General features: G+C 47.0%; 1 protein-coding gene across 1 annotated transcript; it reads right to left on the bottom strand.

Moving 5' to 3' along the window:
* Positions 1–3,386: 3,386 nt before the first annotated feature.
* On the bottom strand, positions 3,387–16,074 carry MYOT (myotilin). The gene is made up of 10 exons (XM_063413678.1): positions 15,749–16,074; positions 13,481–14,083; positions 11,619–11,769; positions 9,608–9,709; positions 7,649–7,698; positions 6,958–7,090; positions 5,569–5,776; positions 4,930–5,095; positions 4,338–4,471; positions 3,387–3,977 (listed from the first exon to the last, which is right to left on the bottom strand). The coding sequence occupies exons 2-10, from the start codon at positions 13,915–13,917 to the stop codon at positions 3,805–3,807; spliced, it is 1,554 nt and encodes a 517-aa protein (XP_063269748.1). The 5' UTR covers positions 13,918–14,083; positions 15,749–16,074; the 3' UTR covers positions 3,387–3,804.
* Between the last annotated feature and the right edge of the window lie 365 nt (positions 16,075–16,439).

Here is a 16,439-nt window from a genome sequence, read left to right as displayed (position 1 = left end):
AGGCTAAAACAAACAGGGTGGGAAAGGGGTAGGGAGGACACAGAGCCACAGCAAGGCCAGCAAGGGGTTCGTGTGCTGGACCCTGCTCTGTGCAGCCTCTTCAGGGTAGGACAGCTTAGACTGGGTCTAACCAGGCACAGACTGGGGCTCTTCTGCCTCCTTGCCTCTTTAGCCAGAGCTGGCAAACGCAGATGTGAAAGTCAAGGGGTAACTCCCCCCAACAGCAGCAAATGCAGCCAGTTCTAGGCACTTCTGAAGCATTTCCTTCTCAGTTTTACTCTTTGTAGCTCCCTAGATTAAGGGTGCCACGACAAAGAGGCAACAGGAGCCGTGGCCAGCACACAGGGATTAACCAGGACACGTGCTGATGTGATGGACTTCACATGGGAGGAGAGTGGGGAGAGAGGGCAGCCTCAGTGCCAGGGAAGAAATCTTCAAAACAGCCAGCAGCAACCAGTGTACAGAGCAGACACCAACTATTGCCAAAAAATGGGAAGGACAGATCTGGGTCTGCTCCCTGATCTAACTGGATTTCTGCATTTTTAATGGATTGCCAGCTGCTGAGGGAAAGTGGCTGCCTATGCCTGAGGTGCCCAGCCTTTCCTGTGTCTTTATGGAAGCATCATGCTCCAGTAAATTGGATTTCACACACAGTAAAGGTAAGAGCTCACCTGATTGTGCAGAAAAGGTTCACATTAGCATTACATCTTGAGAAATACATACACATTTATGTTTATGAAATGCAAACACAAGTATGATTAATGCAGCTCTGGGTCCTCTAGAGAGCCAGCTGTTCTGCCTGAGGAACATCCACCTCTCCACACTCTCCTGCTTTGATTTAGGTGAAGATGCATCCTCCACTGCTGTGTCAGCCCATAGATCCCAGCTCCATGGGGATAATGAGGGGGTTCAGCTGTATTTCCATCTCTCAGAAATGGGAAAACAAAGCAGCTCAGCTTATGGAACCCAAACTTACATAAGCCTGAACTTTTATTTTGTAATCCTTGTTAGGTTTTGTGTTCTTCTGACCACTTAAGACAGACCTTGAAATAACACTTCTCTTTACATGAAGTACTCACGAGATATACAGCCTTAGCATATTCCCAGTGCCTTTATTTAGTTGCTCAGTACTTTCACAAAACAGCAATTGCTCATTAATCTGGATTTCATTCAGCATGGGCCAGGCAGTTTATTACTTTAAAACCTTATTTCATTACCTTAAATGAAATAACTCTGGTTTACATAGTTCATTGTTACTTAGGAATGTTCACATGGTCTCTCATTGTGTTAAATCAGTGCTAAATGAAGTGTGTGAAGCAGAATGTATCCAGAATATTTTTGCCTGATTCCAATTTATAAATATGTGATTTAAATTCAGGCCTCCTATAATTGATTTCTCCAGAGATGATAGAGGAGATAGGAACACTGACATGTGCTTCTGCTCAACTGGGCTCACTCTTTCCAGTTCTTCCTGTCTCTCTGCTATGGATTTCCCATGCCAAATACCCATCCTTGATGCTGGCACAATAACAAATCCGTGGTTTATCTCAGTGTAAACAAGAGAAAAGCTCGGCTAATTGCTCTCATAGTGGTTATTGACTGCAGAATCGTGGCACTTTCAGAAACATTTCTGTGCTCAGGCAGGATTACTTGCTCAGATTGATTCCTTAGACTGAAGTCAGACCTGTCTTCAGCTCAATAATGATATTTGCTGTAAATATACAAAAAAAAAGTGTGGAATTACAGGTGGATGGATCCAGTGGTGTGGCCTCCTTTCAGCTGGTGGACCTGGGCTACCCCCAACAGCAAATTCTTGCAGTGAATATGGCTGTTGTTGTTTGGGAGGGTTACTGTTGTGTTGTGATAAAGTTTGTCCCAGCAGAGTGCATCCAACACGGATCCCTTTGCACACTATGAAAATATTTTTATTGAAGACTTTTTCCAGACCAAGCCTTGTACTGAGTATATGATGCAGCAATTAGCTGGCCTATTGTTTTCCTAGGCTGATTATTCAGAAGTATCAGTATTGTTTGTACCCAGAACTTCTCCAAAAGCATTTGAAGGCATTTGTTGCCTTTCTTCAGCTGAAAGCACAACAGTGAGCACAGCTGGGAACCTCAGGGGAACCACGAGGTGAGGGGAGGGAGCTTCTTCACTTGTTTCTCTGCAAGAAAACATCTTCACAAGGAAAGCCTTGCCCTCCAGAAATCAGCTCCCAGAACTGCTCCTGTCACCCTCAGAAGAGGAGGGCTCCAGGCAGAGGGGGGACACGGCTGTGCTCAGCACACTGAGCATCACCAGAGAGAAGGGACAAGGAGGGGACACTCACAGGCTGAATTTAGAGGGTGACAGCAGCTTCTAACCTTGCTCTGCCTTTTCCAGTTGTCACTAAGTCGTGCTGCTGGGAATTGAGAGCCATTTCCACTGCAGGGATGTTTTGGGTGGATGATGTGTGGAGTAAGGAGCGAGTACTGAATGAGGCGCAGGTGACACAGTGACTGCTGGTAAAGAGTGGGAGTCACCTCAGTTACTCCATGATTTGTGTGGAAAGACATCTGTCAGAGAAATGATGCAGACTTTCCAACCCTCCACTGGAGCCTGTGGGCAAACTGGGTGCTGGCATCTGATCAGCTCTATCTCCAAATGTGCACCAGGGGAGTTATCTCAGTGTATTTCATCACTTGGGCAGCCAAGAGGAGATGTGTGATGGTGGAGCTGCAGGGTTTTTGGGGAAATTTAATACTCAGTGTTATGCAGTTCAGATTTGGGGGATTATTTAATGGTACAGCAGTGCAGGGTGAAACTGAGGCCTTCTTTTTTCTGATCTGGAAGATGCTTGAGAGGTTTGCTGACTGCACCTTGATGAGGAGTTCAGGCTGGATCAACCCCTGCAAATTTTCTTGTAGTAAGTACAGTTGAAAGGTCTCCAATTTTGGTTTGCTGGAGTTCAGCAAAATCATATTCCATGGTGTTTAACACTGTTTTGAACAAGGTGTCTGTGAACAGCACACACAAACCACTCGGGTGACTCAAATCAGCAGCTTGTTGAGAGTCAGCAGCAAGAGGAGCTGCAACCACTCCCTGATTAAAGGAGGGAAAACATGATAGCCCTAATGATTCATATTATAGAGGGCAGCTTTTGGGTCAAGTGTGTAAGAAGAATAAATATTGATGTTGCCTCACTGGCACTGTGTAGTGCTAATAGAGTGTCGGCATTTAGTTTATGCTAAATATTTTATATATGTCACAAGACAAATGACAGTGGGAACAGACAGGGGAGGGGACAAGTGGAAAGCCTAGGAGGGTAAGAATCCATCTTTCCCAGGCTGCTGCTGGTGCCAGACATTCAAAAGATCAAGCAAGGAAGAGTCACAGCTGATGTTGGTTATTTAAAATTTTATTTGCCTATAATTTATTCTCATAAAAACACTCTAATCTATTTGGTTTAGTATTCAGACAGTACAGACTTCTGATATTATCACGAGTGATATTAGAGAAGCAGTACAAACCAAGCTACCTTAGCATGTAACCAAGCACAAGTGGAACTAAGCCCACCCACACTCGTAAAAACTAATTAACCTGCTTTCTTAGGCTTTCTAGTTAAAATGCAATACTCAGTTAATGGTTATAGTCACCAAACCATATAAACAAAATCTAACATGGTAAAACGGGAGCAGCTGAATGTGCAAGAGTCAAAGTAAAAATATGTAAGTAGGTATTTTGCTAATTAGAGCAATCACCAGTTAACTGCATCTATGTTGCATCTGTCTCTTATAGGTGTGAGGTTTTCCTCTTCATTTCCAGTTAAAGTTCATCACTTTCATACAGTCCAGACTGCTCAGCCAAACGCTGAAACTCCCCTTCTGGTGAGAAAGCTTGTTTCACATCCAGTCCTCTTCCATTAAGTGCCAAATACTTGCTAAAAGTTGGTCGAACCCGTAACTGCTTTGGGGCTGGAAGTGGCTTATTTGGGTGTGCTGGAAGAGAGAGAAAAAGCCTCCTTCAGTGCCTTCCCAGAGTGTAGAGACTCCCATGGTAGAGCAACCCCATTGCTTTTTATTTGCAATATAAACCAGCAAGCCCTCAGGAAGAATTTAGCAGACAAACCCAGAGATTTATATTCACCCTCTTGCTTGGTGTCAGGGAAACTGTAGTCTTTAAAAGTGCAAAAGGACACTCCACAGTGTCCTGTACTAAACAAAAGAGCTTTTCCCAGGATAGTTACTTTTTGTCTAGGAAATAAATCCTCCCAGCAGTCTGAACTTCACGAGATTAATCTTGAGGGCCAGTTCTGAATACAAGATGCATTTTCTGTAGCCCTGGGACCTGGCACTTACCTGCAACCTCTAGCCTGGCGTGGCAGGTGGCCACCCCTGCCCCGTTGACAGCAGACACGGTGTACCAGCCAGCATCCTTCTTGTTGGCATTGTGGATCAGGAGGCAAATCCTCCCCGTGTTGTCATGGAGCAAGCTGAAAAACCAAGGTGTTAATGCCTGAGTGCTTTGAGGGGTAGGAGAGAAAGCAGAGTCAGTTTGCATGCTGAGGAGCTGAGACAGCCCCAAAACAATCCTAGCAGGGCACTGTACACTGTTCAGACATGAACACTGAATTTGTGTTAGAGCCACCAGTGATTCACATCTTGGCACAGTGCAGGGGGCAATCCCCACACTGCACATTTCATTCCTAAAGCTGTGTTTCCCCACGGGCCCCTGCTGCTGCTGGCACTCAGAGGAGCACCTGGGCACAGCTCTCTGTGCCCTCAAAACAAAGCTCTCAGCACTGACCACACACAGGCCTGTGCCCCCTGTGTCACACACGAGGGGCAACCCAGCTCTCCAGCCTGCTGCTGTTACAGCCCTGCCCATTTACATTTCATTTAGCAAACACTGGTTGTTGTTTTCTAACACACCAGCTCAGCAGTAGGGTACCTTATTCGGTCTGTATTATATTGTACCATTTCGTTGTTTCTTTTCCAGTAAATTCGAGGTGTTGGGATGGCAGAGATCTGGCATTCCAGCCTGGCTGTGTCTCCTTCAAAAACCTTTTTGCTTTGTGGCTTGAAAATGAAAGTTGGAGGCATGTGATGTTCTTTTGCTGAATTAAAGAGGAGAGATAAGGAGGGGTTACTGGAAGTGTGGAATGCTCATGTCATGCTTGTTTTTTAAGACATCAGGATGCTAAATTCATAAGGACATGTGTTCCTCAGTGCATCTCCCTAGCCTGAAGGCAATTCCCATGAGGATAAGGGTGTAGTAAACACAGTCCACTTTAGGAAAGTCAATTAACATATGTTATCAATCCTGGAAAATTAATTACATTAATTAAATTAAATTCTGGACATCTTACTATATCTAAATATTCTGATAGAAGTGGCTTAAAGAAATACAGCATCCTAGATGTAGTTATTAAAATAATCAGGTAAATTGATTTTTATTGTTTGAGCCTGAACATGTGGAGTGCTACCTCTGCTTCTTGTTGCTTTAATGTCCCAAACACAGGGAGGAAAGCAGTAGATTGCTGAGACTTTCCCTGTGTGGCCAGGGAATTATCAGTGCTCTCAGTCTTACCAATTACTTCCACTTTTACTGTGAAAGAGGCTTCTCCTGCACGGTTGACAGCCACACACTCGTATGTCCCTGCATCAGCTGATTTGACTGCTTCAAAAATAAACGAGTGGAACCCCTTTTCTGACACTATCATTTTATGGAACTGATCCTGATGGACCATCCTTCCATTCTGGTACCACATCACATCTGGAGTCGGGAGCCCACTGACCTGCCAGGGAGAGAAGTGAAGAGTTAAACACCTTTAAGATGATAAAATCCCTCCAATGCTACAGGGAGTTTGATGCTGATAGGTGATCAAACTGTGTTTCTACTGCAAAACTGTATAGTCTTGCCTGGTTTTGAATATTAATGTGATGTTGCACAGAAAGGCTCATGGAGTGCTGTGCAAAGATGAGCTTTAGCTACAAGACAGAAGATGCTGTTCCTGCAGCCCCCTGCTGTTCCCTGCTTGTGGGTGGCTTTGATCAGGCCAAGATGCTCATGGTGGGTTCAGCCTTTCGTTCTCTCAGCTGGCACTGCAGCAGTGCTGACACCCATGACTGATAATGGCTGTGAATAAGCTGTCCTGCAGCCATGCTCCAGCTTCTCCACGGCATTCAGAAGTTTAGGCAACTTGGAGGAGGATGGCTAAAGGCCACGTGTAGGTCTGGCCAGAGTTTACTGAAGCAAAGAGGTTGGCAGTCATTGGGAAAACCCAAGCCTGTGAGGTAGAGCAGGGTCCTCCCTTACCCCAGGGTTGGTACAGGTAAGGTTTTAGGCCATTCTTGAGTTTTTTTTCTATTTAGGGCATTTCCTTGCTTGTCTGCTCCAGCAAGGGTACAGTTACCTCAGGGAAGATGAATTAAAGGGAGGTGAGTCCTGTACAGACTTCACTGGATGTGTATCCACTGAAGTAGTAGTGAGTGGAGCCCCTTTGCAAAGCACAAGGTTCCCTGCCAAAAAGCCTTTTTTCAGCAGGGCATTAACATTCATTCTTCCCAAGGAGGTTTGGAGACATTCTGTAGTGGTCTCTATTTACCACTGTTTAGCTTTAATCATAATCTTATGCAGCTAATTCCACTCACATTTTCCAAGGGAAAATGCTGGACTATTTAGCCATCTCCTGTTCCTTGGTTTCCATAGCCTGGGGAGACCCTGAACCATCTGCCCTTAGTGCAAGGGCACTGCAGGGACCTCTCTGCTTGCCCCACAGCCCAGGAGGGAATGGAATGGGAAGGGAGAGGTTGGCAGTGGAATGGGAGGGGAGAGGTTGGCAGTGGAGTGGGAGGGGAGAGGTTGGCAGTGGAATGGGAGGGGAGAGGTTGGCAGGGGAATGGGAAGGGAGAGGTTGGCAGGGGAATGGGAGGGGAGAGGTTGGCAGTGGAATGGGAGGGGAGAGGTTGGCATTACTTTGAAGTCGAGCCTGCAGAACCGCCCCTCCTCAATCACTACATCTTCAGGCACTTGTGTGAAACGTGGCTGGAAAAACTTCTCCTGGATGGAGTCATGTCCACGGTCGTCGCCTCTTGAGGATGGTCTGCTCCTGAAAATGGGTCAGAACAGTTAATTGTGTAAGAGCTGCTGTAGCACAAGTGACATCAAAGCTCTGATTGCAGCTGGAGTCCCTTAACACATTTAGGAACCCAACACTACTGTTCTGGTTGGATTTTCAGCTGTAAGTCACAACTTTTGATCAGTCACTTCTCTTGCTCAAGTTGTTCCATTCAACACCTTCATTATGATCTTCATTATGGCCTAATAGCCAAAAGAATTGACAACAGAAATTTGGCTGTGTTTCATTTTCATAATTTATATTATTTTAAATATTTATATTTCTTTGACTAGAAATTTATCATCTAGAATACAAAGAATACTTTCCTAAGGTGCATGGAGTTTTTACACCTCTAATGCTATGCTTAGAATTCACTGGATTAAGATCACAGACATCATCACCCATCCACAAATGGTAGCATTTTAGCCAAAAGGGAGTGAATTTAGTAATTACTACTTTAGCAAAAGTGATAAGTGGTGAGATGAAACCAGTGTTGTCTAGAAATGTTTGAAATAAGATCCTGAAGAACAGCACAAGTTTTTGCTTTACCTTACATGTGTTGTAGGAACCTGCAGCCTGATGTTTTCTGCATTCTGGTTCTTGGGAAGAGAAAGAGGAGAGGTGAGTTCACTTAGATTTATCTGTAGACTGAATGAGAAGCCATTTTAAGTTCATATCCTGACTGCTGCTTAAAAACAAAATGAATCTACTTCAGAAGTCATTGGGACACGAGTTCCTGACACATTCTGTGTTCACCATAGGCTTTGCCATGGCAGAACTTCTCATTGCTGCCCAGGTGATGGGCACAGCAGCTTTGTCTGGCACACAGAGTTTTCTGCCAGCCCATAACCTTTGTTAGAGATGAGCAGGACTCCTGGCAATATCTAAACTGAGAGCTGAGTACAGAGTGTCCTTCCCCACAGCAGGAATAGAAGTGGAATTGCTGGCAACAGCCTTGTATTGTGCCCACTTAAATATGGTACCAGCAGTGATGGACACATGCTGAGCTGGAAAATACTTTTCTTTCTAGATCACAGCACCAGCTAAGCTCGCTGACAACTCTCCAATCACATGACTAAATCTGCTAAAGCACCCAGGATTGATTCCTGTTAGGAGCTTGGATGTTTGGAAAATGCAACAGAGTTTGGTGCCAGCGACTTGTTTTAGCAATGGAGTCAGAGAGAGCAAACACTGCAGGAAAATTTCTGGAGTGTTTGCACGGAGCCATTCCAGTGTTTGGTTCTGTGCTCTGCAGCCCCGTCCTGTGGAACATTTAAGCCTGGGTTTAAACTTCAAGCACGGAGGCAGTTTTAAGTTCAGGGGAAATATTACATGAATGAGGGGTTTGCTGGGCTGAGATCAATGTGGAGTCCAAGGGCAATTGCCTGAATCTGCTCATTTACACAAGTTCTGTACAGTTACTACTTGTCCTGTCAAATGATGCTGTAGGGATGAAGTTGCTGGTGATTCTAATGACCTGTTACATGGACTGAGTTACATTCCTGAGGAATCAGGAGGCTGAATGAATCAGTGACTACAAGATTTAAAATAAGACTGAACAATGGCAGTAAGATATCCCAAACACAAATCAATCTCTGCTTCCAATGTTCTTTTTTTAAAGTAGCATTTCACACATGCTTAAAAGTTGTCAGTTATCCCGTTTTGACTGAATATTTCCTTGATGAGGCTTCCCTTGCTGTCTGACATTAAAAATTTTCCCTTCTTTCCTGCTCTTGCCAGGCTGAGGAGAAATAGCTGAAACTGTGGATTCCTCCTTTGCTGTGATCTTAAGTGTCTGTTCCATGCAGGAGCTCTGCTGCAGGTTTGGCAGGTTCTGCCTCTCTGCTGCTGGCAGCAGGAGGGGTGTTCTCTTTTTGCACAGGTACCCAGTGCCACACCACAGACATTTCCACTAACTTTGAGCACAGAAGTGCCAAAGAGAGCTTCTACCTGGCCTGAATAACCAACAAATGATGCAAGTCTCTAAGTAAAACACTTTGGAAAATGCTAGCAGTGATAGATTCTTGTCTATCAGCACGTGGGCTGCTGAAATAACTGCTTTGCCTTCCCTTAATGGTTGCAGCCCCCTGGAAGGGTTAAAACCCAACCAATTCCAGCCCAAGGCCATGACCTCTTGAAGCCAATGTCACCTATTCTGAACACAGACAGGTGTAAACCTTGTCCTGGCCAAGCCTGCACTCAGGGAGTGGTACCTGGCTCCCTCATGGTGCTGTTCCCTGCCTGTCACAGGCACTGGGCACTGTGCTGTGCAGCAGCTGTTGGAATTCCTCCCTGGAGAGGTCATTCCTACAGATCAGGCACAGCAAGGGAATGGTGCTTCACTTTCCCCCCTCAGCCATCACCCCGTGAAAACACCCAACCCCTGAGCTCTGAGAGCCACCCCTCACCTGCACTGGTACCACACAAACCCCATCCCTGCCCGCCCAGGTACAAGCAGGCCACAGCAGAGTCACAGGAAAGGCTGGCTCCAGGGGCAGTCCCAGTTACCTGTGCATTGTGCACGCTGTCCTCAGCCTGTGTGTCCAGCACAGAGGCAGCGTTGGCTGGTCCCAGCAGCCGGCGAGCCATTCTCTGCTCATAGGTCAATCGCTGAAAGCAGAGTGCAGAGCAGTTCTACTCACAAGTCCATTTGTGTTTCAGATCAGCTTGGTAAGGGCACATTCATATGCCACAAATTCAGGGTGTTGTCAATGGAAGCAGGAGCTGACCAGAAGCCTCACGTCTGGCCCTAAGGGTTTGCAGTCTGTGATGCCAACTGAAGTCAGCCTCAATATATACAGCACTGAAATGCATAAAAGATTAAACTGCCTGTTCATCAAAGCCTCCCTAATGCCATCTGTGGCCTTCCACTCCTCCTCTTTCTCTGCTGGGATTATTTATGGGTAGCTGATGGCATCATCCTCAGAAGCCAGGGTAAGTCCCAGGGTACCTTTCTGTTAGGACTGGGAAAACTTCCCAAGTCATTCAGCTGTGGAGCTGGAGGCACAATGGATGCTCCCAAAAAAGCAAGAGCCACACCAGCAGCAGGCACAGCCTGAGGGGAGCACCACTGCCCTGAAAGCACTGGGAGGTTTATGCCAGCACAGCAGGGTGAAGTGCTGGGAGCTGTCTGGGGAGGAGGCAAGGACACATTTCAGGCATGACACAGTAAATTCCTACAATGTGGATGTGGCACGCAGGGATAAAAATGAGCAGAGCTAAATTCAAATTCTGTCGGTTGGGTTACTCTAGAAAAGTATGCTACTGCCCTGGGCACCAGAACACCTGACAGCTCACTGCCCACAAAGTTTAACTCAGGTTGGGATTTTGGGACACGAGGACAAGCTCTGACTGAATTTCTACTCTGTGCAGATATACATGTACAGATACACACGTGTCTACTGCTGGGTGGGGGAAGGCTTGGGAGCCTTGAGGGACTTTTCTTTAGAAGAGAGCACAAGACCTTTAGCAAAACCTGTGAGAGCTGAATACCCCGAGGTCCTTACGTGTGTATCAAGTGTGGCTGAGATTGGCCACTTGGCTCAGACGCTGTTGGAGGACAAGGGGAGGAGGACACAGGGGTGATTGCATAAGCCTTATTTTTAGCCTGGCTTCCTATGGGAAGGAAAGCTGACTGCTATGACAAGCTTTCTTACAGCACATAGGACACTCCTGTTTAGGGGCATATTCAGTCAGATTTGACCTACTTGTTTCCCCATTCAGTATTTAAAATTACATGTATGACACAAACCTGTTCTCACTGATGGTCATGGAAATACTCCTTTCTACATCAGGGGAAAGAAGATGGAAACTTTAAACACTGGCCTTTTACCAGTCTGCCTCCAGCCAGCAGAAAGCCTCCCACATTACAAACCTGCCTGCTCTAGCTTTTTGCAACGGGCTTCCCTACTGGTAAAATTTTTCTCCCAGATTTTGATGTATTGGTAAAGGGGATTCCATTGTGACCCTCTGCAGAATAAATAAATAAGTACTGAGACTAAGAAGCCTTCTTATAGGAGACAGGTTTTATGATAAAAGCTCATACAATTTCTTTCATTTATTGTTGTTCATATAAAAGAAAAAAATTTATCCCATTTGGTGGTGATCCCTAGAATGAACTTTCAAATATTCCAATTTTTCCTGAGGTTCTAATGATTTTGAGATGTTATTAACCCCAGTGTTGAAAACCAGGTTGTAGTCATGTCTAGAGAAACGAGGCATTCTTGTTGGATTTTTAATTTTCTGTGGATGTGACATTCAACAGGATCCCCAGAAGAGAGTTAAAATTTGTGCCACAGCTCTAAACATGTTCCTTTTTGTTTCACATTGAAAGAATATTCTGGTCATAAATGGCTTTTGCACTTGTGGGATCTCTTGAGGTTCTGAGTAAAGATTTTGGGCGGTGCTGCTCCCACATTTCCTTCTGCTTTTGGCTCAGTTTGGAGGCTCCAGCCTCTGGGGAAGCAGAAGGAGTCTCTGCAGCCCTGCCTGCACTACTGAGAGTTCTTTCAGCCCTTACCTGGTTGCCGTTCTGGAGAAGGCTGTCTTTGCAGCGGAGCTTCTTCTCCAAGTCCTGAATGAGAGCCTCTTTTGTTCCTCGAATTTCTTGGTCTGATGTCCTCTGCATAGAGTTGATGCTGGCTTGTTTGTTATACATGGGCTGCGAGTAACTACTCGTGCAGGGAGAGAAAACAAAGTTATTCCCATAGGCCTGCTGGATTGTTTGCTACAGCTTCACAGAATGCACACCAAAATGTGAGCCTGCCTCCTAAAAACTGTGGTTCAAATGAACCCACAGAGCATCTGGTAGGTGAACAGGCCAAGCTGGGTAATTGAGTATCAAAACCTTAAGGGGAAGAAGCATCAAGATGCAGCCAAGTCACTGAGTGTCCTCCCACAGCACTGATTCAGCATCCCTGCACCCTCACAGCCTGACCCTGCAACCCACAGCCACGGGATACACTCAGCTCCTGGAGATGGGCACTACAGCTGACTCTGGAAGAGGCCAGGAAAAGAGGAGCATCCATCAGAACGGCTTGCATAGCTCTGCTGGAGGGCACAGCACACTGTGCTGACAGGCCCTAGCCTGGTTTGTGACCTGCAGTGGGGCTCCGATGCTGCTCTCATGCTCAGAAATTATCTCTGTTCCAAATCCTCTTCCTCCTGTTGCCTGGGAATTTGTTCTGCTGACTAAACTAGAGTAGAAGGGTTATAATTCCAGAATACTCCCAGCACTGCTTGGACTTAATAACTTAATGGGAGTTACAACTTTAAAACTTCAGTGATTTGCCCAACAGATGAATACATTGTCCCTGTTTGCCCATTGGTAGCGTGATTGGGAAAATAATTCTTCATCTCACCACGTACTGCATTTAAGAACAGCTCATTTGAAAAGCATAGTGAGGCACCCAAGCCCTTCGTATGGAAACAAACAACCCCACACCATAAACACAAACCCCAGCAGTCACAAACTGCAGCTGTGTCCCAAACCTCCTCACCCCTGCAGGACTTCAGGAAACACTCCTCAGTTAACCCACCCCATCTTACCTTTCCCCTTAGTGCTGTGATTCAGAAAAGAGACAGAAATATTCTGATTTCCTGAGTGCAAACTGACACTTAAACCTGGATTTATATCCAAGTCAGCAGGAACCCCTGCTCCTATCAACTTTCCAATATCTCACTTTCTGCATATTCTACCCTGACTTTCCCCAGGACCTCCAGCTGATATTGGCAGGAATACAAGTTGGTGAGAAGGCAAGACCCAGCTCCCTTTGGGATCTCATTGACCTTGGAAGATATTTGGATTGCAGCCCAAAGGCAAAATGATATAATACACATTCAGGAAAGAATTTAGTCTTTGGTCTAAAGGGGTAAATTTTCAAGGGGCTGCCTTTCTTTTACATGTATGATTAATAAAAAGGGTATTGTAGGTGAGTTTAAATCCACATCATGATGTGGAACCAGAAAATATTGCTGAGAATTGCTAGGACTCTCTAAGTTGTTTATATGTGGGGAATACTACTGCCTTCCCCCATCTCCCTGTTCATAAGCCATGTTTTTAGAAAGAAATTAATTTGAGATGTATGCCTGTCTTCTGTTTTAAATAACCTTGAGACAGTTCTGTCAAATTAAACTGAGGAATCCAAACCAGCCCCAGAAAACTCACAGAGCAGCCTGTGGCATGCCCACTGTGCAGTTTAATTCCCACGCAAGGACAGCACTCAGCCTCCTAGCCCGGCTCTGAGCCCTGCCTTGAACCCCAGCAGGCAGTGGGAGCTGTGCCATGGGCTGGGCCAGCCTGGTGCTCCACCAGGACCTCGGGTTTGGGTCAGTGCTGGGAACAGGGGAGGCAGGGCGGGTTAGGAGGCTGTGGATACTTACGGAGGTTCCACGGGAGAGGGAGCTGGGCTGTTATAGTCGGGCTGCGAGGGGAGCACTGAGCACAGGAAGGCTGCGGGGGACTGGTTAGGCATGGGGAGAAGCCTCTGCCCGGATGAGGAGCTAGCAGGAGACTGTGCAGATGCAGGTGTGATGGGATATGTGGGCTCCTTAGGGGCACTGCAGGAAGGTGAGGAGAGCGTGATTGAAGAGCTCAGCGATGACGAGGAGGAGAATTTCTGCCCGCTGGGGTTGCGAGGCTGTATGAGGATGGAGGACTGCTTGAGTTCTCTGCTTGGCTCTGTAGAGGCTGCAGGTCCTGGAGGCTGCTGTTGCCCTTGACACGCATTCTTAGACTGGATAAAGTGTTTTGGACGTTCGTAGTTAAACATGGTTGGTTGGCACATGGAGGAAACGGATGGGAGATTAGGGACACTCATAGGAGAGGTTTCGCGGCTGTCCTGGGATTTTGTTGGTGATAATTGGCTTTGGATAGGTGGCTGGTAAAAGCTAGGTGGAAGGCCACAAAAGTTTTCTTGGCTGGGCTCCTGGATAGAATGGAACCCTTGCCTTGCAGAATAGAGGCTTTCTTGGAGTGGATTTTCCCTTCAGGAAGACAATACAGACAAAATGAATTGTATGTCACAAGCTGAATCAAAAAAATTCTGTGTTCAGTGCAGTCATTCACAATCCAAACACTATGAAGTTAAAGTTTAACTAAATGAAAACTTGAACTTAAAGTTATTTAGGATTTGTTAGAAGTGCCCCACAACTGTATGAACATTTTGTGTTACAATAACAACCACGCAGTCTGTCTGGCTCAGGTGCAATGATCACCATGCTTGTCTTATATGTCAGAGCCCAGTAAATTCTAAAGAAAATAGCAATTGGTTCACCACCTGCCAAAGTCTACAGATAAACACAGATACTACTGCTAAGCCAGGTAATTCCCCATGTATCATCTTAACTAAAGATCCCTGGATCCTGCTGTTTTGTGCCCTGTCAAAATGCTAAATGTACTATTCCCCAGAACAAGCAACTGTGCCAAGAAATTGCTCATACCATAGGCAACCGCAAAAGTTTCACTTTCTTTTAAGTCTAAAACTAAACTTTTGAACCCAAATCTCCTGATTTTTCTCTAGTGGGTTTTGAATCTAGAATCCCAAGGACTAGAATCCCAAGGACTGTGTGTCTCTGTTTGAGGTGAGAGATTTGCTATTAAGGTTGCTAATTGCTGAAATGATATAAGCTGCAAGATAGGGTAGAGCAAGCTGAGCTGCTCAGTCCTACATTTATTTTGCAGCTGTTTAATGTCTAAATCTGGGCTTTCCATCAACTCAAGACCCAGAAAAGCTTCACTGAGCAAGCTTTTTTAAACGGACAAGTGACTTCACATCCAGGATAAATAAATAATCCCCCAAAATAAAGCCACTAATAAAAAATAAAAATTAAAAAAAAAAAAAAGGAGAGAGAATATAAATCCCCACAGTTACATGTGCTGGAAAATATTGTAATCTTGCCCCTCTGAGATCAGCTGTTTTGCTGCTATATATACCCAGTATATTGTATTCCTCTCGTTGAGAGCCTGGAGAAGGCTCCATGAGGTCATAAATTCCCATGGGGAGAGATAACTGGAGACCTTGCTCTGATATTAAAGACTTCAGGCTTTCATTTCCTAAAGGTAATCATCAATACGAGTTGTGAATTAGCTGTAAGTAAACAGAGGCCTTATAGTAAAAATTCCCTAACTCTTCCCTTGTCATACTCTTGGAATTTGAAGCTGGCTCAAATTTTTGGAGCATGTCCACACTATGTCCTCATTCACTGGTGCAGAAAACTCATTAAGTCTTGTCTTTATCCCGTTTTTATGTCACTACCTGTGCACGGATTTGTGCATTCACTGTACCAGGGGCTGTGGACAGCAACCAGCGCTCACTTCGCTTTCTGCAGCCCTGCCCTCAGCCCAGCGCTGATGCTCAGCGTCACAGCAAGGCGTGAGCCATGTTCGCCTGAAACCCTTCCACCTGGACTTGGGAGGGGAAAAAATAAATCCGAAGAGACCTTTGACCTTACAAGATGAAATAATAACAGGGACAGTTTGCCTGCCGAAGAACAGCCCCGTGTTTCTGGCTCTGTTGCCGCCCCTTTCCCCTGGTGCCGCCGCACCCACGGGTGCGCTGTCACCGCAGCGCTCCGCGGGCCCGCACGCCGCCTCCCGGAGCAGCTTCCAGGTGAAAAGTGACGCGGAAAAAACCCCGACAGGCACCTTACCTACAGCCAGGAGCTGTCACCCGGGCCTCGGGCGGTGTTTTGGGCAGGGACGGTCATTCACCGGCCCGGGCTGTCATAGCCGCCCTCTGCGCGGCGGTGCGAGGCCGGAGGCTTTAATGTGCTGCCAGCGGTGACACCGCGGGCCCTGCGTGTCCCCGGGCCCCGCCGCTGTCACAATAAGAGTCTCCAGCCCGGCCTGCCCGGGCACCGCCGGGGCCGGCACTTGGGCAGGTGCCCGAGCTGCGAGCCGGCTGCCGGGGCTGCGGCTGCTCCGGGCCGCACAACACGGCTCTGTCACGGCTCTGCCCCGGCTCTGTCCCTGCTCTGCCCCGGCTCTGTCCCGGCTCTGTCCCGGCTCTGTCCCGGCTCTGTCCCTGCTCTGCCCAACCCAGCTCTGCCCCGGCTCTGCCCCTGCTCTGCCCCTGCTCTGCCCCTGCTCTGTCCCTGCTCTGCCCCGGCTCTGTCCCTGCTCTGTCCCGGCCCTGTCCCGCTCTGTCCCGCTCTGTCCCTGCCCTGTCCCGCTCTGTCCCTGTCCCTCTCCCGTGTGCCCAGCCCCGGGCCCGCTGGTCCCGTCCCCTCAGCGCTGCAGCTCCCGGGAGCGCCCCCGGCCCAGCAGAGGGGGAGAACTGGAGCAGTCTCGGACACAAAAGCCGCTGTTCTGCCCACAGCACCCTCAGGGAGCGGCGACCGA

This window comes from Prinia subflava, chromosome 16, assembly GCF_021018805.1.
Source record: "Prinia subflava isolate CZ2003 ecotype Zambia chromosome 16, Cam_Psub_1.2, whole genome shotgun sequence".
In the NCBI taxonomy this organism is placed as follows: Eukaryota; Metazoa; Chordata; class Aves; order Passeriformes; family Cisticolidae; genus Prinia; species Prinia subflava.
This window is presented reverse-complemented; position numbering and strand designations above follow the sequence as displayed.

Bases quoted from the DNA above. Each gene is read 5' to 3' on its own strand.
- MYOT (XM_063413678.1), bottom strand. From the start codon at position 13,917: ATGAGTGTCCCTAATCTCCCATCCGTTTCCTCCATGTGCCAACCAACC. The intron at 7,699-9,607 runs GTAACTGGGACT...TCTCTTCCCAAG, and splicing joins ACAGCGTGCACAATGCACAG to AACCAGAATGCAGAAAACAT. The intron at 4,472-4,929 runs GTACCCTACTGC...TTGGTTTTTCAG, and splicing joins TATAATACAGACCGAATAAG to CTTGCTCCATGACAACACGG.